This window comes from Oryctolagus cuniculus, chromosome 7, assembly GCF_051225735.1.
Source record: "Oryctolagus cuniculus isolate XC-2025 breed Fujian yellow rabbit chromosome 7, ASM5122573v1, whole genome shotgun sequence".
Taxonomy (NCBI): Eukaryota; Metazoa; Chordata; class Mammalia; order Lagomorpha; family Leporidae; genus Oryctolagus; species Oryctolagus cuniculus.
The window spans coordinates 159767260-159792147 of NC_142873.1; the positions used below are offsets into that span (position 1 = coordinate 159767260).

The following is a 24888-nucleotide window of genomic DNA, read 5'->3' on the forward strand; positions in this document are numbered from 1 at the left end:
GGGCCGGTGTTGTGGCGTAGCGGGTAAAGCCACCGCCTGCAGTGCTGACTCCCATATGGGCGCTAGTTCAAGTCCCAGCTGCTCCAGTAGAAGATGACCCAAGTCCTTGGGCCCCTGCACCCTCGTGGGAGACCCAGAAGAAGCTCCTGGCTCCTGACTTCAGATCAGCTCAGCTCCAGCCGTTGCAGCCAACTGGGGAGTGAACCAGCGGATGGAAGACCTCTCCTCTCTCTGCCTCTCCTCTCTCTGTGTAACTCTGACTTTCAAATAAATAAATAAATCTTTTTTTAAAAAAAGGAAAAACTGCAAGGATTTCAAATTTTTGCACTAAAATAAACTTTGCTTTTTTTAACTTATGAAATGAATAAATTATTTTTATTTCTTTGACAGGCAGAGAGACACAGAGGCAGAGAGAGATATTTCATCCAGTGAGTCACTCCCCCAAGGCCCACATCAGCCAGGACTGTGCCAGGCTGAAGCTGGGCGCTGGGTACTCGATCTGGGTCTCCCACTTGGGTGGCAGGGGAGCCCTCACCCTCCCAGGGTGCACGCTGGCAGGAAGCTGGCCTCGAGGGCAGAGCTGGGACTTCAGCCCAGGCGCTGATTCGGGGTGCAGCTTAACCACTGCATCACTCGCCCCGGACTTTGCCTTCAACTCCAGTTTGCCCACAGGCTTTTGGAGTTACCCTCAGAAGTGGTTGAAAGGTGGCTTCCCCCAAGAATCGTCCTCCTTCTAAACCTGTGCGTGTGGCCTTAGATGATGGAAAATACAAAGATCTTCTTAAATGTAATTAAGGATTATGGGATGTGGTTGTTCTGGGTTGGAAGGAGAGCAGCCTAGACTCAAGCTGGTGCCCCGATACAGACCGGTGCCCCGATATGGACCAGTGCTCCGATATGGACCGGTGCCCCGATATGGACCAGTGCTCTGATATGGACCGGTGCCCCGACACGGACCGGTGCTCCGATACGGGATGCCCGCAGCTTCACTCACCGCGCCACAATGCCTGAGCACGTTTCTTGTTTTCTGGCCTAAAAAGCTTCATGAGAATCTCGTCCCTTTTTCTTAGCATTGGTCCTGGAAATCTTTCCTGTCTTCATCTCTGTCCCTCACCTGTGTCCCTTGGGGCGGAGCAAAGAAGGTGGGACAAATAACTAGAAATGAACTTTAAGATAAATTTCAAAAATAATTTTATTATATCTAAATGCTAAGGGGACATTTGGGCTGATTTATAATTTAGACAGATCAAGTAAATGATTTGAGAGGAAGGTAATGATGGCTTGATTCCTTTAGATTTCTGGTTCGATCAGTTCCCACTGGCAAAGTCAGATTCAAATTCCTTCCCATCCATTTGAACCGTATCACCTCCTTTCATAGATGATGGCTTCCCCTGCGTTAACCGGAAATGCAGCAGGTGCGCCGTCTGGCACACAGTTTCCGAGACCCGGGCAAGGGGAGGTGGCGGAGGTGGCCACCTCTTCCTACCAGCTCATGCTTCCAGCCAGTAAGTTGTCACTTTTTCTCTTGAATTTCTTGGGTATAATAGATCTTCTCAAAAACTCAAGCTTTCTGTTGATTGACGATAGATGAGACTGGAACTCAGGCAGTGAGACATACGCTGTAACGAGAAGAGTTAGTCAGAGACAGCACGGACTTGGAAGGGCCTCCTGCAGGCACCGCCCGCCCAGGGTGTGTAAGCGAAGGCGCTCTGCGCCCTCGGCACGCCCTCCTCGCTCCCACTCCGTCAGCTGCACCACAGCACCTTCACCGTGTCTGGATTCAGGCTTGGAAGCTGCCGGACTCCAAGGGGTGACACGGTGAAGACCTTGCTTTCTCGGGGATCCTCACTGCCCAACACCTTCAGGTGCATGGCTGCTTTCTAACTGAGCCGTTGTGAGAGGCCCCTGCTTGGCCTTTGTCTAGTTTTCGTAGTTGACCTTGGGTTCTCAGGTCATTCATCACTGATGAGTTCATTACATCAACCCAGCTGGGACAGAACTCTACAGAACTGTGCGATACCATGAGTCATGTAACCAGGATGCCTGGAGCCCATCACCGCTTTCTTGAAGTCTGGGTTTGAGGAAGGGTAGACCAAAACCACCCACAGGTCCCTGCTCTGTTATCAGCACAGTGTCGAGGGAGGGGCACAACTCAGATGCCCTGGCTGGGAGTGAGGGAGGAAGCCTCCATTATCTACTGGGAAATGAAGTCATCACCCTAAACTATGAGCCTCCAACACATTGCCACATGGGGCCCCTGAGGCCGGGGTGGGCCCGGGGACATGTGGGCAGCCTCTGGAGAATGAACTGGAGTGACTCCTAGTGGAAAGAGCGTGTGGCACGTGGCCCAGGGGAACAACATAGTCTGTTGGTGGCTGATGCGAGGAGAGTGGAAGATTTTGGGGAAGAAAGGGAACGTGGCAAAACGGGGAGCAAGGCGACAGATCAGTGGGCCGAAAGTCCCCGTGGTCAACGCGTGGTCGGCTGGCCCTGCCTAGCAGAGCACATCGCCCTTGGGAAAAGGACCTGACGCTGACACTCTTTTCCTGTTTGTGTTGAATTGGGGGGGTAAAGCAACAGAAGAGAAAACACTAAATGGACCAGGAAGGAAAAATGGAAAGAAAATCACAAATGGGTCTCCTTAGGGGATGGAGAGGAAGTATGAAATTTAAAGATTTGAGGGGCCAGTGCTGTGGCGCAGTGGGTTAAAGCCCTGGCATGCAGCGCCAGTGTCCCATAGAGGCACTGGTTCAAGTCCTGGCTGCTCCACTTCCTATCCAGCTCCCTGGTAATGCACCAGGGAAAGCAGCGGAAGATGGTCCAGGTGCTTGGGTCCCGGAGCCCATGTGCAAGACCTGGAGGAAGCTCCTGGGTCCTGGCTTCAGCTCAACTCTGGCCATTGTGGCCATTTGGGGAGTGAACCATTGGACGAAAGACCTCTCGCTCTCTCTCCCTCTCCCTCTCCCTCTCCCTCTCCCTCTCCCTCTCCCTCTCTCTCTCCCTCTCCCTCTCCCTCTCCCTCTCCCTCTCCCCTCTATAACTCTGTCTTTCAAATAAATAAAATAAATATTTAAAAGAAAGCTTTGGAAGGTACATATAGAGGTGGAGTGATACTGATTGGAAATCACGTAGCTGTCTATCCTCACCGACTCTGTTCTACCCACTGGCATCACCGACGCACTGGAAAGTAAGTCATCAGCCTCCGACCAGGCCATCAGCGCCTCCTGCGGTGTAACCGACTCTCCCTCCCTCACTGCTTCCAGAAGCGCTGGCTCCGCACAGAGGAGGGGAAAGCAAACTGCAAACAGGAAACAGGAGTCTGTCACTCACATTGAGTAGGGTAGTGTAGGAAGTTGGCTTCCACCACTCTCTGGTTCAGGGGCTGGGTGCTGCGGTAGCCGTTTTGGAGGGTCTCATTCAGGTGATTCAGTAACGAGTTCTCCATCTTCCAAACCTGCAGGCACACGGCAGAGGGGAAGGGAAATGAGCGAGGGGAAAAGGCACGGGCACTGTAAGAGTTCAGCTAGCAGCTGCGCCAGGAGCTCGGATCTGTGTAGCCCGGGGAGGCAGCGAGAGGATGCCAGGTGCAGAGGAGGCTCTGGCTGCTACGCGGGAAGGTCACTCCACAGCTCATCCACCATCCGCTCTCACAAACACCTCCACGCAATCTCCTTTCACCTTTGCCTGTTTGGTTACTAGTAGAAAGAAGAGGAAAGAGGCAACAGGAATCTGTCGAGTGGCAAGTGTGGGTTCTGTTTGTCTGCATCTTGCCTTCATTCTCCACAGGCACCTTGGCTGCACGTCCAGTGCTGGGTTGGTTCTTCGTCTCCCTCAGCACCCTGGAAGTGGGACTCCAGGAGTCGGCACTTGGAGCAGGGGGTTAAGCCACAGCCTGCAACGCCTGCATCCCATATGGACACCCCCACCCCCTCAAGCCCCGGCTGCTCCACTTCCAATCCAGCTCCCTGCTAATGAGCCTGGGAAAGCAGCGGAAAACGGCCCAAGTTCATGGGTCCCTGCACCCACGTGGGAGACCTGAAGGGAACTCCTGGCTCCTGGCTTCAGACTGACCCAGCCTTGATCGTTGTGGCCATCTGGGGAGTGAACCAGCAGATGGAAGACCTCTCTCTCTCTCACTTTCTCTCCCTCTCTGTAACTCTAACTCTCAAGTAAGTTAAATAAATCATTAAAAAAAAAAAAAGGAAAAATTAGGAAGTGGCTCTCACTGTTGCTATGCTGTCAGCTCTTGGTCTCCTGGGACTCACTCTCTTCTCTCTGGGGCTGAATTTTGCATCTTCTCTTGTCTTTGCTATCTTGTGGTTTCAGTGGGATGCATATAATACAAGATTTCTTTGATTTAAGAAACTTTTTTTTTTAAAGTTTCCTTGTATTTGAAAATCAGAGAGACAAACAGACTGACAGATTCCCCAGATGCCCTCAAGAGCTGGAGATAGGCCAGGCTGAGGCCAGGAGCCAGGGACTCCATCCGGGTCTCCAACATGAGTGGCACAGGCCTGTGGACTTGAGCCGCGTCTGCACATTAGCAGGAAGCTGGATCAGAAGCAGAGTGTCCAGGACTCAAACCAGGCACTCAGCTATGGACGTGGACAGCCCAAGTGGTGACTTAGCCACAGTACCACATGTCCATCCTAATTGCATGTTTTTTAATTGTCTCGTTTGGTTTCTTGAATACAGGACCTGGTGTCTTCAATTCGTCTGGAAAATTATCACATATATTTCTGCAAATTGTGCCTTTTACCTGTTCTGTCTCTCTTCTAGAATTTCAGCTGGATACTTGCTAATTCTTTCCACTATACTCTCTGTGTCTCTTCTTTTTTTCATATTTTCATTTCTGTCACTCTTTGTGCCACATTCTAGATGACTTTCTCAGCTCCTCCATCCAATTTACTAATTCTCTCAAACTGTACCTACATGCTGTTAAACTCATTCATTGTATTGTTAATCTCAGCTACTACTTTCTGTTAATTTCTAGAAGTCCCATTTCGTTTTATTTTTCATGCCTACTTGGCCATTTTTATAGTGTTTCGTCCTTTCCTTATTTTTTAAAGATTTATTTATTTATTTGAAAGTCAGAGTTATGGGGGGGGGGGGGACAGAGAGACTTCCCATCCACTGGTTCACTTCCCAAGTGACTGCAAAAGCCAGGGCTTCATTCAGGTCTCCCTTTTGTGTGGGAGGGGCCCAAATACTTGGGCCATCCTCCGATGCTTTTCCCAGGCCATAGCAGAGAGCTGGATTGGAAGTGGAGCAGCCGGGACTCGAACCGATGCCCATATGAGATGCTGGTGTCAGAGGCGGCGGCTCTACCCACTACACCACAATGCCAGTCTCCCTTTCCTCATATTAAACCTCCTATTTCTTTATACACATCAGACTTCTTTATGTGATATTAATTATCTGAGAATTCCACTATACAGAATCTTTGCACATCAGAGTTTGCTGGCTCCCACTCGTACTGTCTTTTTCCTCGTGTGTCTTGTGCGTTTTCTTTTAGATTGAGCTAATTTCAGGTAACGCCATCTGTGGGAATTCTGGATCTGCAGGTGAGCTGCGCTTCTCCAGAGGGGATTTTCACTTGCTTTTGCCAGGTGCCTGGGACACTCCCAGCCTAGGTAGCAAGATTTTTATTTGTCGGTGTCCTTGGGTAGGGGTCTTGTCCCTCTTTCCCCGGAGTAGGGAAATGAAAACTTTAAGAAAAATAGTTGCTTCTGAGGAAAGACATCACTCAGAAGGCGACATCAGGGGCTGGCATTATGGCACAGTGGAGCCACCATCTGCAGTGCTAGCATCCCATATGGGCGCCGGTTCAAGTCCCAGCTGCTCCACTTCCAATCCAGCTCCCTGCTAATGTACCTGGGGAAGCAGCAGAAGATGGGACAAGTGCTTGGGCATCTGTCATGTACTTTGGAGACCCAGCTGGAGCTCCAGGCTCCTGGCTTCAGCCTGGCCCAGTCCCAGCTGTTGGGGCCATTTAGGAGGGAACCAGTGGATAGAAGATTCTCTCTCTCTCTCTCTCTCTCTCTCTCTCAACTCTGCCTTTAAAATATATAAATAATTTTAAAAAAATAAAAGGAGATACCAGCTTTGCCTCAAAACCTCAGTAGCAGCTGCCCATTTACTGAACTCGACAAGCAGGAAGGGCAGGCCCTTCCTAGACCGGGCAGCGCTCCCTCCTGCAGAGGCACCTGCGAAGTTAGAACCTGAGCCCCCCCCCTCCCCGAGGACCCAGAGCAGGGGCTGCTCGCTTGTGGCCTGGGTCAGGCTCCACTCCTTGTGGGCATCAGCTCCGAGGCCCCCGGAATTCCCTGATGTCTCTGTTTACCCATCCCTGCCACGGCACTGGGAGGACCACCGGGGTACCCCAGGCGGGGCACAGGGGTCCTGGACACAGCAGACGCCACAGGAACCAGGGGCACTGCCATTTGCACGGGATCCCTCCCGGGATCCCTCTCTCCCCCCTCCCCCCTTCCCTCCCCCCTCCCCCTTCCCTCCCCCCTCCCCCTTCCCTCCCCTCCCTGCCCCCCGCAGTCACCAAGGGGAGAAGTGGTCGTCGCGCGGGCCTGCGGTACCTGTGCCCTGGAGAGGAACGCGGAGTTTGCTAGCACGAACCACAGGACGTTCTCGGAGCAGGGAGGGGTGGTCAGCGAGCCCTGGTAGGTGTAGTAGTGGTCCACGTTCTCCGGCAGCATCTCCCGGATGTTAAGGTCCCTCAGAGTGGTGACTTGCCCTAACGGAGCACGGGGACACAGAGGGCGGTCAGCGGGACCGCTGCCTGCTCTGCTCAGGCCCAGCACGGGCGCGCGCTGCTGCTCCCTGGCAGGGGTTAGGAGCGGGGTCCGGGGATCAGCGCTCCAGACACATCCTGGCTAGGGGTGCTCCCTCCAGGGCTGCTTCCTGGTCGGGAGAGGGCGGAGGGGCAATGTGTACAGAGTGGCGGGCAGGTACTGGCGCGTGTAACTCGCCACCACTGCATTGCTAGAACAGAGGTAAAGGGATGGAACGATGCACCCTGAGGCTTCTGGGTGAGGCCCTTGGTCTGGCCCCATTGAGAAGTGAGCGAATGGAGGTGAGGAAAGCAACATCGGGGGCTGGCGTGGTGGTGCAATAGGTCAAGCCGCCACCTGTGACGCTGACATCCCATCTCACATCAGAGCACTGGTTCGGGTCCCAGCTGCCCCACTTCCCACCCAGCTTCCTGCTACTGCACCCGGGAAGCAGCAGGTGATGGTCCCTGCCACCCGTGAAAGGGACCCAGATGGAGTTCCTGGCTCCTGACTTCAGCCTGGCCAGTCCCCGCTGTTGCAGCCATCCAGAGAGTAAAAGAGGGATGGAAGATCTCTCTCTCCCTCTCTCTCTCTCTCTCTCTCTCTCTCTCTCTCTCCCCTCCCCTCTCCCTCCTTTCAAATAAATAAAACAAATCTTCAAACACAGAAAAGCAGAATCCGAGTGAAGCTGGGGTCTGGTGGGTGCCGGGCCCTTCCCCAGGGTGTCTGCAGCCTCACAACGGCTGCGCCCTGGCCTGCATTAAGAACGCCGAGCACCTGAGCTCGGCGGGAGCCACCAAAGCAGCGTGGGATTGAGCTGGGCTTTGCTTTATCCCCCAGACACTTTGCTTAAGGACGGGTGCAGAGGGCGGCAGGGGCACAGAGTTGTTTTGACTTAAGTTTTGGATCCTCGTGGCAAGGTCAAGTACAGGTTAAATAAGGGAATCTGGACATTGGAGAGGGAGGCTGGTGTTGGGGGCAGTGTTGATCGGAGGTGGAATTTGCTAACTTGGAGGAGGAAATGTGTCAGGGCCGGTGGCAGAGAGTGAGCCCCTGAGACCAGGGAATTCAAGGGAACCCCTTAGCCGCTATCAGCCTGTCTCTCCTGCTGGCTGGGTTCACGGGCAGTAAATTAGCCAGGCAGTTCTTGTGTCCACTCTGCCTCCCCAGTCCTGTTTGATGTCCCCACTGCATGGACGATGAGATACAGATTGTGCAGGGCACAGCCTGGAGAGCACTGAGGCTAAGGGACCGGATGAGGCCCCCAAGAGAGGACAGAGTCGTGGCGTCCTCCACACACAGTGCAGGAGCCGAGGCAGAAGTGAGCAGAGCTGGGGCAGCAGAGTGGGTGTGGCCGATTGAAAGTCAAGGTCAAGGTCAATCAAGAGAGGAGGAGAAAAAAGGCCAGTAGTCCTGACGACAGGAGTGCTGACCTCAGCAGAGCCTGGGGCTGAGGACCGCTTAGGGTCGGGTGGGCAAGAACAGGACTGAGGACAACTCTTTCGGGGGAGCTGAGGGCCAGGGCGGAAGTAGGGGGAGGGGTGGAGTCGCGGGACGTCTGTGTTTGCATTTGAGGAGGGCAGGTGCATGGGTGACCAGGTGCATGGCAGGGTGAGTGCGGGCATCAGCTCCAGGGCAGGGCAGGAGGGAGGGTAAGTGGGGACGCCATAACTTAGGAGAATGCCCAGAGTGCTGCTCTAGGATTTCTGGACAGCGCTGGTGCCTGCTCGTAGACGTCTAGGGGCTTCTGTCCAGCGCCTTCAGCCAGCTGTGTGGTACGGGATCTGGGTGAGAGGTGGTCTGGGGCTCTGCCAGGTGAGTTTGTAGAAGGAAGGAGAGGCAAAGAGCCCTGAAGGTATTTGCATGAGGTGGTCTATGGACTGTAACGCCAGGTAAAGGGGTCGGCTCTGCGGCTTAACAGGCAAAGCCGCCACCTGCGACCCCAGCATCCCATACGGGCTCCTGTTTGAGTCCCGGCTGCTCCACTTCCTATCCAGCTCCCTGTGGAAGACCCAGATGAAGCTCCTGGCTCCTGGCTTCAACCTGGCCCAGCTCTGCCATTGTGGCCATCCAGGGAGTGAATCAGCAGATGAAAGATTCTCCCTCTCTCTCTCTCTCTCTCTCTCTCTCTTTCTCTTTGTAACTCTGAGCTTCAAAATAAATAAGTAGGGGCCGGCACTGTGGCCTAGAGGATAAAACCGCTGCCTGCAGTGCTGGCATCCCATATGGGCGCCGGTTCGAGTCCCAGCTGCTCCACTTCTTATCCAGCTCTCTGCTGTGGCCTGGGAAAGCAGTGGAGGATGGCCCAGGTCCTTGGGCCCTGCACCCGCATGGGAGACTCGGAAGAAGCTTGTGGTTCCTGGCTTTGAATGAGCTTAGCTCCGGCTGTTGCAGCCAACTGGGGAGTAAACCAGCAGATGGAAGACCTTTCTCTCTCTCTCTCTCTCTCTCTCTTTCTCTCTTTCTCTCTCTCTCTAGATTCTCCTTCTCTCTCTGTGTAACTCTGACTTTCAAATAAATCTTTTTTTTTTTTTTTGACAGGCAGAGTGGACAGTGAGAGAGAGAGAGAGAGAAAGGTCTTCCTTTGCCGTTGATTCACCCTCCAATGGCTGCCGCGGCCAGCGTGCTGCAGCCGGCGCACCGCACTGATCCGATGGCAGGAGCCAGATACTTATCCTGGTCTCCCATGGGGTGCAGGGCCCAAGCACCTGGGCCATCCTCCACTGACTCCCTGGCCACAGCAGAGAGCTGGCCTGGAAGAGGGGCAACCGGGACAGAATCCGGCGCCCCGACCGGGACTAGAACCCGGTGTGCCGGCGCCGCAAGGCAGAGGATTAGCCTAGTGAGCCTCGGTGCCGGCCTCAAATAAATCTTTAAAAAATAAATAAGTAAATCTTAAAATAAATAAATAAATAAAGCCAAGTAGATACAGGTGCAAGCACACATCGAGGGGTGGGCTCCAGGGCAGGGCTTGTTGTCGACCCTCCCCACCAACACCCCCTCCTGTCCATCCCCAGTCGCACCCTGCACTTGACATTTTTCTCCCCTTCCTGGCTACTGGCTTCGCTTACCTGGATACCTGATGTTGGCCAACTGAGAAATTAACTGGCTGTAATAGGTGTTTTCAGCATAATCATTGATCTGCAGAAGAGACACAGCAGTGAGTGAGACTCCCAGCGCCCGCTCCACTGCCTGCACCAGCTGTTTGGCTGCCAGCTGATCGGGCACTGTCCAGAGAGCCAGCAGGGGCAGCCCAACCCCCAGCGGTGGCGGGAGGGGACCCTCAAGCTGCTCATTGTCGTCGACTGCCCGGGCTGGCCAGGATCGTGAAGGAGACCCTGTCTGAAGCATGTGGCAGCTCCCAGGGAAAGGGCTCTCAGGAGTGGACAAAGACATTGCTTAAAAAAAAAGGCCCCAGGCGCTTGTCCTGGGCAGTGCCAGCCGCAGGCAGGTGCTCTGTGTTGCGGGAGGCCCCACCTCGAGGCTCCCTCCTTCCCCCTTTGTCCAAGGTAAAAGTCTCCCCTCCCCACGCCGCCACCTGGCCGGATCGGCCTCTTTGTATGAACCTGACTTTGAGAAGCTGGCAAAGCTCTGTTTTCAGTGGGTCTCTTCAGTCCCCTGTGCAGATCGCGGCCTTCCTGACCTGTGGGCAGTCACTGTTGCTTGTTTCCTGAGCATCTCCCGTCCTTCGCATTCCTCAGGCCCACTTGCAGGGCACCACGTGACTATTTGTAAGTATTTTCCTCGTGGTTGCTCCAGTGCTCACGATGTACAACTCCGTCGCAACGCGCATCAGGTGAATGCTGACTTATTTCAGCTCACCAGCCACTTTGCAGTACAGTTCCACTTTTTTTTTTTTTTTTTTTTTTTTTGACAGGCAGAGTGGACAGTGAGAGAGAGAGACAGAGAGAAAGGTCTTCCTTTGCCGTTGGTTCACCCTCCAATGGCCGCCACAGCCGGCGCGCTGCAGCCGGCACACGGCGCTGATCCGAAGGCAGGAGCCAGGTGCTTCTCCTGGTCTCCCATGGGGTGCAGGGCCCAAGCACTTGGGCCATCCTCCACTGCACTCCCGGGCCATAGCAGAGAGCTGGCCTGGAAGAGAGGCAACCGGGACAGAATCCGGCGCCCCGACTGGGACTAGAACCCGGTGTGCCGGTGCCGTAAGGAGGAGGATTAACCTAGTGAGCCGCGGCACCGGCCTATGATTAATTATTAAATGCTGTTACGTGTTCCCCAAAAAATTAAACGATGAAAAATATGTATATACATTTTAAAGCCTTTAGAATGTTTTATTTGAGAAGCAGAGAGACAGAGGGAGAGGGAGGGGGAGACAGAGGGGTGGGCCATGAGGCTAAATGCCCACTCCCTGGCGCTAACCTGGCGTGTTCAGAGGCGTCCAGTCTTTTCTGTTCGCTCACACTATGGATGTATCATTTCCAGCACTTCTCACTTCTATCTGGGTTGCTGCCTGGTGGCACGTCCTGCCAGCCGGAAGTCGGCTTCCTTTAACATTCCCATGAGACGAGTCTTCTAGCAGCTACCTTGGTTCTCGTTTATCTAATAATGTCCATTTCACTTCCGTTTCTGAAGGATGGCTTGGGCAGGTGTAGAATTCTTAGCTGACAGTCACCCCTTGCCTTCTGACGACTGGGGAGTCTGCCGGGAACGCTCTGTCACCTGCTCGCATGTCCACATACATGTACTGTCGTCCCCTTCATAAAATGAATTTCTTTCTCCTGTTGCTGCCATCAGTTGATTCCTGTGTGTTTAGGTGTTTGTCACATTGGGGTTCCTTGGGTTAGTGAATGAATGTTTTTCGTCAAACCTGAGAAAACTTTGGCTACTGCTTCTTCAAACACTCGTTCTGCCACTTTCTCCTCTCCCCTCTGGGACTCCCAGGAAGGACTGCCTTGTTGATGCGTTAATCTTGCCCTTTGAGTCTGTTCCTTTTCCTTCCATCGTTTCCTCTCTCTTCAGATCGGATGCTTTCTTTGCTCCGTCGCCAGATGCATGGACTCTTTCTGCTGTCTCAGATCTGTGTTGTGCTCATCTAGGACTCTTTTTGTCTTATTTGTTGTACTTTTCCACTCTAGACTCTCCCTGTGGCACATTTCTAGTTTCTGTTTCTCTGCTGTTTGGGCCATTGTTGCCATATCTTTCGCTCCTCGTGCGGTCCCAGCTGTGACGCCTCCTAGTCTGCTGGCTCCACATGCAGGCTGGGCAGGTGCTCTGCAGCTCTGCACTGCGGGAGGCCCCCCTCACGGCTCCCTTTGTCTTTCTTAGAAACACAAAGACGCTGCCTTTGTGTGTCTGGCTGAGGCTGCCTTTTGCCCTTCGCCTCTCAGAGAAGTTGTGTCCCATCAACCTTTCTGTGATTCGGGATCTTTTATATTTTTTTTTTTTTTTACAGGCAGAGTGGACAGTGAGAGAGAGAAAGAAAGATCTTCCTTTTGCCGTTGGTTCACCCTCCAATGACTGCCACGGCCGGCGCACCACGCCTATCTGAAGGCAGGAGCCAGGAGCTTCTCCTGGTCTCCCATGGGGTGCAGGGCCCAAGCACTTGGGCCATCCTCCACTGCACTCCCGGGCCACAGCAGAGAGCTGGCCTGGAAGAGGGGCAACCGGGACAGAATCCGGCGCCCCGACCGGGACTAGAACCCGGTGTGCCGGTGCCGCAAGGTGGAGGATTAGCCTAGTGAGCTGCGGCGCCGGCTAAGTGATTCGGGATCTTTTAAGTCATCTTGTCCCAGTTATCCCAGGTCCCTGAGACTGCCGTAACAGGAGCACGCGGCTATGAGCAGGGCCTGCAAGAAGGGCCCCTCCACCCTCAAGCCAGGCTTTCCAAGAACTGTGAGCTCAGGAAAGGAAGAAGTGGGCTAACGAGAAAGACCCTTCGTGTAGACCCAGCACCTTCCTTGGACGTCAGTCTACACCTTCACACACACACACCTCAATGAAGGCAGCCAGGACGGCCAAACCATCTGATGCATCTTTGGCCACATCATAGCTCTCATACTTGGAGTTGTAGTGAACCACGTGAACCTGTGAGGACAAAACAGGATAAGTCAAGGTCATTTCCTACAGACTTCAAATGCTTAAGATTGTCAGAGAAGGCGGAAGGAAAGGCCATTCCATACCAACAGCGTGGGCCATCAAGGGCATTTCCCTCATCCACTCCCTGCGAGCAGGCACGTGGACAGAGACGGGAGGGACCACCTGAGGATACTGGGTTCTCCTGAAGTGTCTGGGCACTGGGGGGATGGGGGAGAGTGGGGGATGAGCCCCCTTGCCCCAGGAGGCCATTGTAAAGCTACAGTCATGCTAACATCCTAAGGAGCCCAGGAAACGTGACACATGGAAAGCCAGCTGAGATAAAGGAGGGCTTCCCTCGCTGTGCGCTGCGAACGCCTTCCCGCCTTCCAGCGGGGCAGGGAGAGGGACCCCGCCTGTGCTCCCTGCGCGGATGGCTGTCCCATCAGTAGCTGTTGGATGAACAAGAGCACGCTCAACCCCGGGGCCGTGTAACCGTCACTGCCCAGTCTTTCTGGCTGCTTTAATAAGAAACGTGACTGTGGCGTCCAAAGGAAAGATGAGCCGCTAGGGACCTCAGGTACCTCGATGACACGCCTGATCCCATCCACGGTGTGCTCCGAGCCGCTGACCTCGGAGGAGGCACCGCCCCAGTGGTAGTGCATCTGCAGGGCTATGTACTCAGTGCCATCGGACGTCGTCATGCGCATGGTCGGGGGCAGGCTGACCTGCACTGGAAGAGACAATGCAGGGCGAGAAGCAGGATGCGTCAGACAGACAGGCAGACAAATGCCCTGGCCACCTCCCCCTGCCTGCACCCAGGGCCAGCCAGGACTGCAGACAGCTTGGAGTGCCATTAACAGGGTCACCCTAGAAAAGAGGCTCTGGCACACAGGCCACAGAACGAGGTCAAGATGGGGGCCGGGCTCTGAGTGAGCCAGGCTGGGCAGGTGTCTCTCCGACGGCACTATCTTCCTGCCCAGAATCAGCAGGTCAGGGCCAGCCATGCAGCGGCAAGTCCAGGTTACTGGCCCTAGGGAAGAGCAAGGCCAGTGGCTATGGAAACCAGAATTCCACCCTTCATCTCTGGTTAAGTTTAAAACTTGCCTGTGATATAAGGATAAAACCTGGGATATCTGAGTACTGTTGGCTAGGCCAAGTTGAGTCGCTGCCTCCTCTCTGACATGGTCACGATCCTCGCCCCAGGTAGCCGTCTAGAAACAGCAAACAGCCAGCTCTGCCCACATGGGAGGGAGCCTCACTGCTGGGCTTCCACGCATCTGTTTTAGGAGCAGGAAGCTGGCCCAGGGCGGCAGAAGGCTTGCCCACGTCACACAGTTCAACAATCGGGGCGGAATGGCTGAGCACGGAGCGTCTACACCCCCATCTCAGGCAACAGGACAGGACTCTAGTGTCTTCAGACACTAGGGTAGACGCTTGGGGAACTGGTTAAGATGCCGCCAAACCCTGTATCGAGAGCCTGGGTTCAAGTCCTGCCTCTGCTCTCCATTCCAACTTCCCGCCCAGACGGAGTTCCAGGCTCCTGGCCCAGCCCTGGCCCAGCCCTGGCTGTTATAGACCTTTGGAGAGTGAACCAGTAAATGGAAAATCTCTCTCTGTCTCATTCTCTCTCTCTCTCTCTCTGCCTTTCAAACAAACAAACAAAAAAAGACAAGAGCCCAAACTCCACAGCAAGTCAGGAACGGCAAATGCCTGTCTGGGGTTTAATTGGACTGTGATCATCATGTCAGGCCCTGGCTGCTGGAGAAACGCGTGTTCCTCCCACCTCCTCTGCCTGCTGCCCTCCAGACACCTGCGGTCAGACCCCTGCATGTCAGCGGCTCAAGCCTTGGGGCCTAAAGGAGAAATGGGTGGTGACAGCAGGCAGTGACGAAGGAAAATGTCTGGGAGACAGAGCTTGGGATGTGGAAGGGACAGGCAGTGCCTGCCCGGGGCAGCAGCATCCTGTTTGAAGTCATGACAACGAGTGGCTTTCCGCAAAGAGCACACACTAGGGGTCGGGTGTGCCTGTACAGACACGCCCCCTTCCCCTCCGATTGCCCCAGGGAGCGGGAGCTATGATTAAACTCCCAACGCGATGCGCTGTCATGCGGGAACCCCACCTCAAAGCATTTAAGGGGCCCGTCCGTGACAGAACGGGTGCTTTGCACTTTTAGGGCTGGAAATGTGGCCAGCCCCAAATCAACACGCAAGAAAAACACAGAAGAGGCTTTCAAAGGAGGGGAACGGAGTCGGCTGTGCCGAGAGCGGGCCCTAAATGAACAGTTAGCACCGCAGGGGCAGTGAGAGAGCGCCTGACAATTACCTTTCCCCAAAACACAGCTCCCAGGAGACTGGCCGTCTCCATTCTGCCGCGGGCAGGTCCACACAGGCAGTAGAGGGCCACGATTCGGAGCTTGTCCTGGTGCTTCTAAGAAGGCGAGGCCGAAATATCCGCACCCCCACATCCACCTGCTGAACTTCCTAGATTCCGAAAGTGGATGCCGATTCCAGAGGAGCTCGCTCCCCTCCTTGGGAAACCACGTTAGCCCATTGCTCAGGAGAGCAGGAAAAATCATGGATTCCAGCACTGGCTGTGCGCCAGAAGTAACCAGCAAAGTGTCAAGGCCAGGAACGTGGGAGGACTGGAGAGCCATCGGCTGGAGGAGACCAAGGAGACATGATGGCCGGACGCAATGTGGGGTCCTGGGCTAGACCCTGGTCCCCGGGGAGGATGGCAGTGGGAAAGCAGTGTCACTAAATGAGGCCCGGTTTCAATGTCAGCTTCCGAAGTCTCTCACAGTAGGACTGTGGTTACACAACAGAAATGCTAGCAGAAGTAGAAGAGTGTGTGGGACTCTCTGCACTATTTCTACAACTTTTCTAGTCTAAAGCCATTTCAAAATGAGAGTTTTTTTAAAAGAGTAGGGTGGGGGGCCGGCACCATGCCGTAGCGGGTTAAAGCTGCCACCTGCAGTGCCGGCATCCCATATGGGCACCAATTTGAGTCCTGGCTGCTCCACTTCCGATCCAGCTCTCTGCTATGGCCTGGGAGAGCAGTAGAAGATGGCCCAAGTTCTTGGACCCCTGCACTCGCGTGGGAGACCTGGAAGGAGCTCCTGGCTCCTGGCTTCAGATCAGCCCAGCTCTGACTGTTGCAGCCACTTGGGGAGTGAACCAGCGGATGGAAAACCTCTCTCTCTGTCTCTATTTCTCTCTGTAATTCTATCTTTCAAATAAATAAAATAAATCTTAAAAAAAAAGGGGGGAGAACGTGCTGAGGTTTAAAAAAAAAAGAAAAAGGAATACGGGGCTGGCGTTGCAATGCAGCAGGTTAAGCTGCAGTCTGCGGTGACACCTGCATCCCATACGGACACCAGTTCAAGTCCTGGCTGCTCCACTCCCAGTCCATCTCCCTGCTAATGCAGAAGATGGTCCAAGTGCTTTGGTCCATGTCACCTACATGGGAGACCTGGATGGAGTTCCAGGCTCCTGGCTTCAACCTGGCCCACCCCGGCCATTGTGGCCATTTGGGAAGTGAACCAGCAGATGAAGATCTCTCTCTCTCTCTCTCTCTCACTCACTTCCTTCTCTGTAACTCTGCCTTTCAAATAAATAAATCAGAGAGAAAGCGAGAGAGAGAGAAAGAAAGAAAGCTAGCTAGAAAGGGAGAAAGAAAATGGTGCTGTTTACCCACTTAAACTCTCTGGATTTTAAGATTTCTGGAGCCAATGAAAATGTATTTTAACAAATTAGAAACATATTAATTAATCAATACTGATCCATCAGGTGTTGCTAATCCACAAGAAAATAAATGGGGAGTAAGGTTTGGAAATGTTTGTAGGGACCAGCGATCCCAGCATCCCATACGGGTACCAGTTCATGTCCCAGCTGCTCCACTTCTATTTTTTTTTCCATTTTTTTCTTTACAGATCCATTTATCTATTTTAAAGTCATAGCTCAGAGAGAGAGGAAGAGAGAGAGAGAATTCACTCCCTAGATGGCCACAACATCCAGGGCTGAGCCAGGTCAAAACCAGGAGCCAGGAGCTTCATCCAGGTCTCCCATGTGGGTGGCAGGGACCCAGGCACTTGGGCCATCCTTCACTGCTTTCCCAGACCATTAGCAGAGAGCTGGATCGGAAATAGAGTACCCGAGACACTAACTGGCGCCCATATGAGATGTCAGCATCCCAGGCAATGGCTTTACCTGCTAGGCCACAATGCCAGCCTCCTGGCTGCTCCACTTCTGATCCAGCTCTCTGCTAATGGCCTGGGAAAGCAGTGGAGGATGATCCAAGTGTTTGGGTCCCTGCACCCACGTGGGAGACCCACATGAAGCTCCTGGCTTCAGCCTGGCTCATCACTGGCAGGTGCAGCCATCTGGAGAGTGAGCCAGTAAATGGAAGATTTCTCTCTCTCTCTCTCTCTGTCACTCTGCCTTTCAAATATATAAATACATTGTCTATAAAAAGGGGGGTGCTGTAGCATAGGAGGTTAACCCTCACTTGCAGCACCACCATCCCATATGGGCACCTGTTCATGTCCTGGCTGCTCCTCTTCCAATCCAGCTCTCTGCTATGGCCTGGGAAGGCAGAGGAAGATGCCCCAAGTCCTTGGGCCCCTGCACCCACATGGGAGACCTGAAGAAGCTCCTGGCTCCTGGCTTCAGATCAGCTCAGCTCCAGCTGTTGCAGCCATCTGGGGAGCGGGCCATCTTCTCTATCTCTCTCTATCTCTTTATCTCTCTGTCTATAACTCTGTCTCTCGAATAAATAAATCTTTTAAAAAATGTGTGGGAATTTGACTTTGTCTTGACATCCAAGTATGTTTCTGATTTCATTTTCCTTGTAGTGAAATGTAATTTTATATCTGTTGAATCCAATACTGAAATACAGGGCTTGCTCACTTTCACTTTGCCTCTCTAAAACAAAAAGCAAAAAATTTTAAATGGGAGAGCTTATTATTTATATATACATAATGGCATTTGAAACTAAAAACACAATACTACTTACGTTAGCAATCAAAAAATGAAATACATAGGTACAAATCTAAAGAAATACGAATAAGATCTATATGAGAAAGACTATAAAATCTAATCAAAGAAATCAAAGAGAATTATTCCATGTTCATGGACATTGCTGGACATCAACAAATCGGTTCTGAAGTTTATATGGAGAAAGGGAAGGATCCAGAATAGCCAACAAACATTAAAAGAGAAGACAAAGTTGGAGGGCGGACACTACCCAACTTGGAGCCTTCCTACAAAGCTGCAGGAATTGAGACAGCGTGGTATTAGGAAGAGAATAGGTAAACAGTTCAGTGGAACAGAGAGCCCAGAAATAGACCCTCATAAATACAGTCACCTGATCTTTGACAAAAGAGCAAAGGCAACACAATAGAAAAAAGAGGTTCTTTTCAACAAACAGGGTTGGCTCTCCTGGACAGCCACATGGAAACAAATGAATCTTGATGCAGATTTTACAACCGTCCCAAGAGCCGACTCAAAATAGTTCACAGTCCTAAACGTAGAATTCGAATCATGAAACTTCCTGGGGAGAATTAGATGATCTGGAGTGTGCTGATGACGTGCTTTCCCTGTTCCGTTGAAAAGACAGAGGGACAGGCCGGCGCCGCGGCTCACTAGGCTAATCCTCCGCCTTGCGGCGCCGGCACACCGGGTTCTAGTCCCGGTTGGGGCGCCGGATTCTCTCCCGGTTGCCCCTCTTCCAGGCCAGCTCTCTGCTGTGGCCAGGGAGTGCAGTGGAGGATGGCCCAAGTGCTTGGGCCCTGCACCCCATGAGAGACCAGGAGAAGCACCTGGCTCCTGGCTCCTGCCATCGGATCAGCGCGGTGCGCAGGCCGCAGCGGCCATTGGGAGGGTGAACCAACGGCAAAGGAAGACCTTTCTCTGTCTCTCTCTCTCACTGTCCACTCTGCCTGTCAAAAAATAAAAAAAAAGAAAAGAAAAAAAGAAAAAAAAAAGACAGAGGGACAGAGACGGACAGAGGTCTTCCATCTGCTAGTTCACTCCCCAAACGTCTGCAACAGCCAGGACTAAGACAGGCAGAAGTCAAGAGCCAAGAACTCAATCCAGGTCTCCCCCGGGGGGGCAGGGACCCCACCACTTGAACCACCCCCTGTTCTCTCCCAGGATGTGCGTTAGCACGAAGCTGGCTGGGAAGTGGAGTAGACAAAACTCCAACACTCATTCTGACGTGGGGTGCAGGCGTCCCCAGAAGCAATTTAACCCCTGTGCAACACGCTCACCCTGCTGGTGACGTCCTGGGTTTATTTTTATTTATTTGAAAGGCAGAGTGACAGGGAGAGCAGAGAGATGGGTGGGGTGAGAGAGACCTTCCATCCATTCCTTCACTCCTCAAATGGCTGCAACGGTGAAAGCAGGCCAGGCCAAAGCCAGGAGCCTGGAGCTCCATCCTGGTCTCCCACACGGGCGCAGGAGCCCAGGCACTTGCGCCATCTTCTGCTGCTTTCCTAGGCGCATTAGCGGGGAACTGGTGAGAAGTGGAGCAGCTGGGCTTGAAACCTGGGCTCGGATGGGATGCTGGCGTCAGAGGCAGCGGGTTTACCCACACCACCACAATGCCAGCCACTGGTGACAACTGTTTACACCAATCAATGAAGGAAACGACGCTTAAGCTGGACTTCATTAAAATTAAAACCCATTCTTCCAATGGCACCGGCCAGAGAACAAGGAGATGAGCGGCAGGTGAGGAAGATATATTTGCAAACAACACGTCTCACAAAGCACTGTTACCCAGATACACAAAGAACCCCTAAAACTCAACAGCCACTGAAGAGTGGAAAGAAACCTGTTCAGACACCTGTCAAAGAAGCTACAAGGCAGATAAGCACAGGCAGGGATGGTCAAGGTCACGTCACGCGTCGTGAGGACATCACACATCTCAGTGAGCCCATTAGAAGGGCCGAGACCCCAGATGCTCACAACACCGAACGTCAGCGAGGGCGTGGAGTGACAGGAATTCTCGACCACTGCCCATGTGGATGGGCACCGGTCCAGCCACTTGGCACACAGCTGGCTGGCTTTTGACGAAACTAAGCATCGCAGTATACGATCCAGCACAGACACCCCTCCGTGTCTGCTCCCAGGAGTTGAAGACTTCTGTCCACACAGAAACCTGCACACAGACCTCACAGCTGCTTTGGAAAATTCGGAAACAAGCGGCTGTACTCCAGTAGGTGAGTGAATAAACAATCCACGGTACTTCCCATCTGTGGGATAGGGTTCACTGCTAAAAAGAAACGAGCTGTGTGGTCGCAATAAGACACAGAGGGAAGTTAAACGCATGCTACAATAAAGAAACCCAATCTAAAAAGGCTACATACTGTATCATTCCGATTATGGGATATTCTGGGAAAAGCAAAGCTATGCAGACAGCCATATGGGATGCCGGCTTCGTGGTGGCAGCTTTACCAACTACAGGATGCCGGGCCCTGGCCTTTTCATAGTACACATTTCCCATGAACTTTTTAAATATCCCCTCTAGGCATGGATTTCAAACATTAAATCAACATTAAGTTGATTTTCCACAAACTTTTTGAGAGACCCCCATATGTTCCAAGATATAAAAGAACTTTGCAAAATCAAAATTAGCCAATGTTTAATTATATCACACCAACTATTGTTAAGTTTGGATTTCATCAAAACTTTTTAGATTTGAAATTTGCATAACAGTTTTTTCATTCCTTAGAATTCCTGAATGTGCTGGAAGCTTACTGAAAAAGCCACAGCCCATGTCATGAGTATAGCCCCTGGAGGGCAGCGCGTGATGGCCAAGGACTTGGGCCCACGCTATGCTCTGGGAGAGCCGCATTGGAGCTCCCGTCCGCTGGCTTGGGCCTGACCCAGCCCTGGTAGTTGCAGCATTTGGGGAGTAAACTCTCTCTCTCTCTCTCTCTCTCTCTCCCCTTCCCCTCTCCTGCCTTTCAAATAAATAAATCCTGAAAGAAGAAAGAAACCTTGAGAACGCCTGGGCCTACTTTCGGGCACTTTGCTTTTTTTTTTTTTTTTTTTTTTTTTTTTTTTTTTTTGACAGGCAGAGTGGACAGTGAGAGAGAGAGACAGAGAGAAAGGTCTTCCTTTGCCGTTGGCTCACCCTCCAATGGCCGCCGCGGCCGGCGCGCTGCGGCCGGCACACCGCGCTGATCCGATGGCAGGAGCCAGGAGCCAGGTGCTTTTCCTGGTCTCCCATGGGGTGCAGGGCCCAAGCACCTGGGCCATCCTCCACTGCACTCCCTGGCCACAGCAGAGGGCTGGCCTGGAAGAGGGGCAACCGGGACAGAATCCGGCGCCCCGACCGGGACTAGAACCCGGTGTGCCGGCGCCGCTAGGCGGAGGATTAGCCTAGTGAGCCGCGGCGCCGGCCGGGCACTTTGCTTTAATCAGACTCAGTATAAAACCAAGGGAGGCCAGCGTCCAGATGTTCAGAAAAGAGGTTGGGAGTGCGGCTTCTCAGCTGCCTGGGGGTGGACTTCCTGCAGCCAGGGCAGAGGGGGCTCCACGAGGGACAATGAGGATGAAGGCGCCCGCAGCCTCCCGGCCTCCGCACAAGCACAAGCCTCCAGCTGCCAGGCTGGCTCTGGGTCCCTGCGCACGGCATCTGCCTCCTCTGGGTCCCTGTGCAGGGCACCTGCCTCCTCTGTGGTCTGCCGGGCTGCCTGTGCACGGCGCACCTGCACCCTTACCTGTGTGGCCATTGTTGATCATGGAGAACTCGCCCGTGGGGGTGTCGTAGCCCTTCAGCTCCAGCACCTGCAGGGAGGGGTTGTACTGCACCTTCTTCCTCTGCAGGTTGATGGGCGACTGTCTGTGCCCGCCGCAGGCCGGGTACTCCAGGGGCCAGGACTCCTCTTCCAGCGCCCCCTCTGCACAGGAGAAAGTGGGCTACAGGTCAAGCGGCTGCCCGACCAAGCCCCCTCTGTGGGCACCTGACCAGGCTGGAGGCCAGGGCCTGCCAAGTAGGAAACCCATAGCAGCCACCTTCTGGAAAACAGGAGCAGGGCTTCAGGAAGAGGCCAAACTCCAAGGACCCTGGTGCTGGGGACAGACTTCGGTGCTAACTTCTACCCTCTGCAACCACTGGCCCAGGCTGGCAACCCAGCTTGGTGCTTGGAAAGTGGTGCAGGTCTTTCACACGTGGCTCTTTTCCTCATCTCCCTGTGACAGGCACACAAACACCTGTGCGTCTCGGGTTCGCCCACTTGCACCGGAGGAGCCGACCTCGGCTTCCCCTTTGTGCCCACTCCACGGTGGACGAAAAGCCTGTTTTCAGAAAGGAGAGTGTACTCGGGCCTCTCACGGCCTCTTGCTTTGTGATTCAAATCTTTCTCTCTCTGTTCTTCGCTGTTCAAACCAATATTCAATGCTGTCCTGGAGGCAGGACCCCAAGACGGAGGCCAAGAGGCTCCCAGCACAGCCCCTTCTGAGACCCCAGTGCTGTGACCCAGGGACCTGTCCATGGTGGGACAGCTCCCAGGTCTTCCCAGAAGGATTTGCAAAGACTACACCCAAGTTCTCCCGGGCGTCCACTGGTTCTCCAGGAGCCCACGGTCTCAGAGGCTGCCCTGGCTCCTGGGGGGACGGGAGCATTACTATTCGAATTCTCTCTTTGCTGACCTGGGACCCACTCCCAGTACCCAGGGGCCACGTGCAGCCCCGAAGCAGCCGGGGCAGGTACCGGAGACTGAGCAGGCTGGTTAGTGATGGCTTTCCCTGGCTGGACTGTCTGAGCTCTCCCAGAAGGTCCCAAACCCCATGACCTTGGACTTAACAGGATGTGCCACTGACCCTAAATGTATGCTTCTTCCCTGGACGTCTGAGGCTGGGGCATTTGGTTCAGAAAGTAGGTGCAAGATCGCGGTGGCGCCTGTCCCTGCACCAGCCAGTGGCCATGAGCCTCTCTTTGGGTCCCTTTGCCTGGTCCAGTGCAGAAGAGGAGGAAGACACTGCCACCCAAAAGAGGTGCTCAGTGTCCACAAGCCCACAGACACGGGTGTCCTCTCTTGGACTCACATGTGGGCCAGAGCTTGTGCTACAAGCCAGGATTGTAAGTCCCACATTTTAAGTCTGGTGTGGCAGCCTCGGAGCTGGGATCGGGTCAGGTTGCTGTGGGTAAAGTGCCCGCCATGGAGTTTCTAAGAAGGACACTCTCACTGACCCCACGGCACCCTCTGTGTGCCTACAGGAATCCTTTCGAATCATTTCTCTTCCACTTAGGCAAACCACGAACAGTCTCACCACGGGGAGCAGCAAGTGGGCTCTGCCACCAGCTAGCACGGTGAGTGGGAAGGTTTTCTGTCGAGAGCTGGGGGCGTGGGGGGTGTAGCTGCTTCTCTTCCCAAATGCAGCCGATGTCCAGTGTGGTCTCCACGCACCCTGAGCTGTGGGGAACGGTCCGGTGGGAGCCGCCCTGAACAGACCCCGGAGGACTGAGTGGAGGACGGGCCGGGCTGTGGGGGCCGGGGCTTACCTGAGTAGGTCCACTCGGGCTCACTGTGGGCCTGGGAGCCCAGGAGCAGCAGGGCCACCAGCGTCCCCAGGGCCCTCATGGCGCAGCAGCTGTGGAGTCGGGGCTGGTTCCGAGGAAGCGCTCCTTTTAAAAGCTCAGAAGCTGTAAATAACAATTTGCTCCGTCCAGCTGGCTGATCCGCCCTGGGCTGCACCCACTTATCAACAACAGCCTCCCCACAATGGCCCTTCTGACTTGGCCGCCGTGCACGTGCCCGGGCCCCTCCCGAGGCACCCCCATATCCAATTAGCCCAAGGGCTTGTTGGTCAATGCCTGCACTTAGGGCACCTCCTGGGAGGGCCACATGGCGTGGCCATTGTGGCCAAGGGATCGCAGTGGCCAGAGAAGGCCTGGGGCGGAGAGCAGCAGGGCAAGGTGGCTTCCTGGCAGGGACATGTCCCCTGCCCTGTCTCCTGGCACGGAAGCCCTGGAAACTGCTAGAGGCCATCACCTGCTGCCAGAGCCCACTTGACATTTCCTGCCCGCCCCAGGTGGACCCGAGCCACCCCGGCAGACTCAGGGCTGCCCGCAGCCAGGTGCTTGTTTGCACGAGAAATGGGGGGGCTCCCAACTGGAGGCAGCCACGCGCTCACCCTCCCCTGCAATCAGTGGTCGACTGGGGAGTCCCTGCTCCTGATGCACCCACGGCCGGGGCGCGTGCGGTTTCCAGGGATTTGCTGCAACAGCGGCAGGGCTCTGGGACACACCCAAGGCAACCAACCAGATCGGTAGATTTCCTGGTCTGTGGGGAGCCCCTGAGCGCCACAGTCCTTGAAGTCAGCAGAAGAAGAAACCCAGAGGTTCTTCCCTGCCCAGAAGCCAGTGTCCCGTAGAGCCCTTGGGACAGAGCAAAGGCTAGGGACAGGCAGAGCGCCTGCAGGGCCTTCGCCGGCCTGGCCAGAGCCCTGTTGGAGCCACCAGAACAAACGCCCTCCCTGGCCTCATCTGCCCTTTGCTCCTTTGTCCTTGAAGTCTCTGGGAGGCTGGAAGGCGCAGGTGGCACACCGTCCCCACGGGCTCGTGACAGTCCCCACGGGCACATGAAAGGTGAGGGCAGGAATCTTCCAAAGCTCCCGTAGGGCCCCTGTGTCATTGAATCAGGGAGCAGCGGCTGCCGCGAGGATCCTGCTACAACTTTAGCTCTCTGACACTCAAGAGCTGAGAGTCTCAGAGGAAGCAGAACATGGTTAAGAGCAAGGGTTGCTGAAGCCGGACCGACAGGGTTCGGATTCCGGCTCTACCAGCTGTGTGACCTCGGGCAGGTGGCTCAACCCCTCTGTGCCCTTGGCTTTCCCAACTTTAACAGGAGTTAATGACAGTGCCTCCCTCCTGGGAATTCAGCAGTGAAATCTGTGGGCAGGACACAGAGCAGGTGTGTGGCAAGTGGCATTGCGATTTATGGAGAAAGGAAGGGACGCACCCTCGTCACCCAGTGAGCTGGTGAGAGAGCTACAGGCAAAAATGACCACTGACCTCCAGTTCATGGAGATCGCCCAGCTCCCAGTCAGCTGCCTGCTGAGCCCA

General features: G+C 54.2%; 1 protein-coding gene across 2 annotated transcripts; it reads right to left on the reverse strand.

Annotated features, from left to right (window-relative positions):
* Window positions 1-1174: 1174 nt before the first annotated feature.
* On the reverse strand, window positions 1175-23506 carry CA6 (carbonic anhydrase 6). 2 transcript variants are annotated; one of them, XM_002716163.6, is made up of 8 exons: window positions 23326-23505; window positions 21542-21721; window positions 13400-13548; window positions 12735-12827; window positions 9857-9926; window positions 6591-6748; window positions 3331-3454; window positions 1175-1619 (listed from the first exon to the last, which is right to left on the reverse strand). In XM_002716163.6, exons 1-8 carry the CDS (start codon window positions 23402-23404, stop codon window positions 1483-1485), a joined length of 990 nt encoding a protein of 329 aa, XP_002716209.2. In that variant the 5' UTR covers window positions 23405-23505; the 3' UTR covers window positions 1175-1482. The 2 variants fall into 2 exon arrangements, with proteins under 2 accessions (XP_002716209.2, XP_089157654.1); XM_089301528.1 differs by lacking the exon at window positions 21542-21721 and having other exon boundaries at window positions 23326-23506.
* Window positions 23507-24888: the final 1382 nt, after the last annotated feature.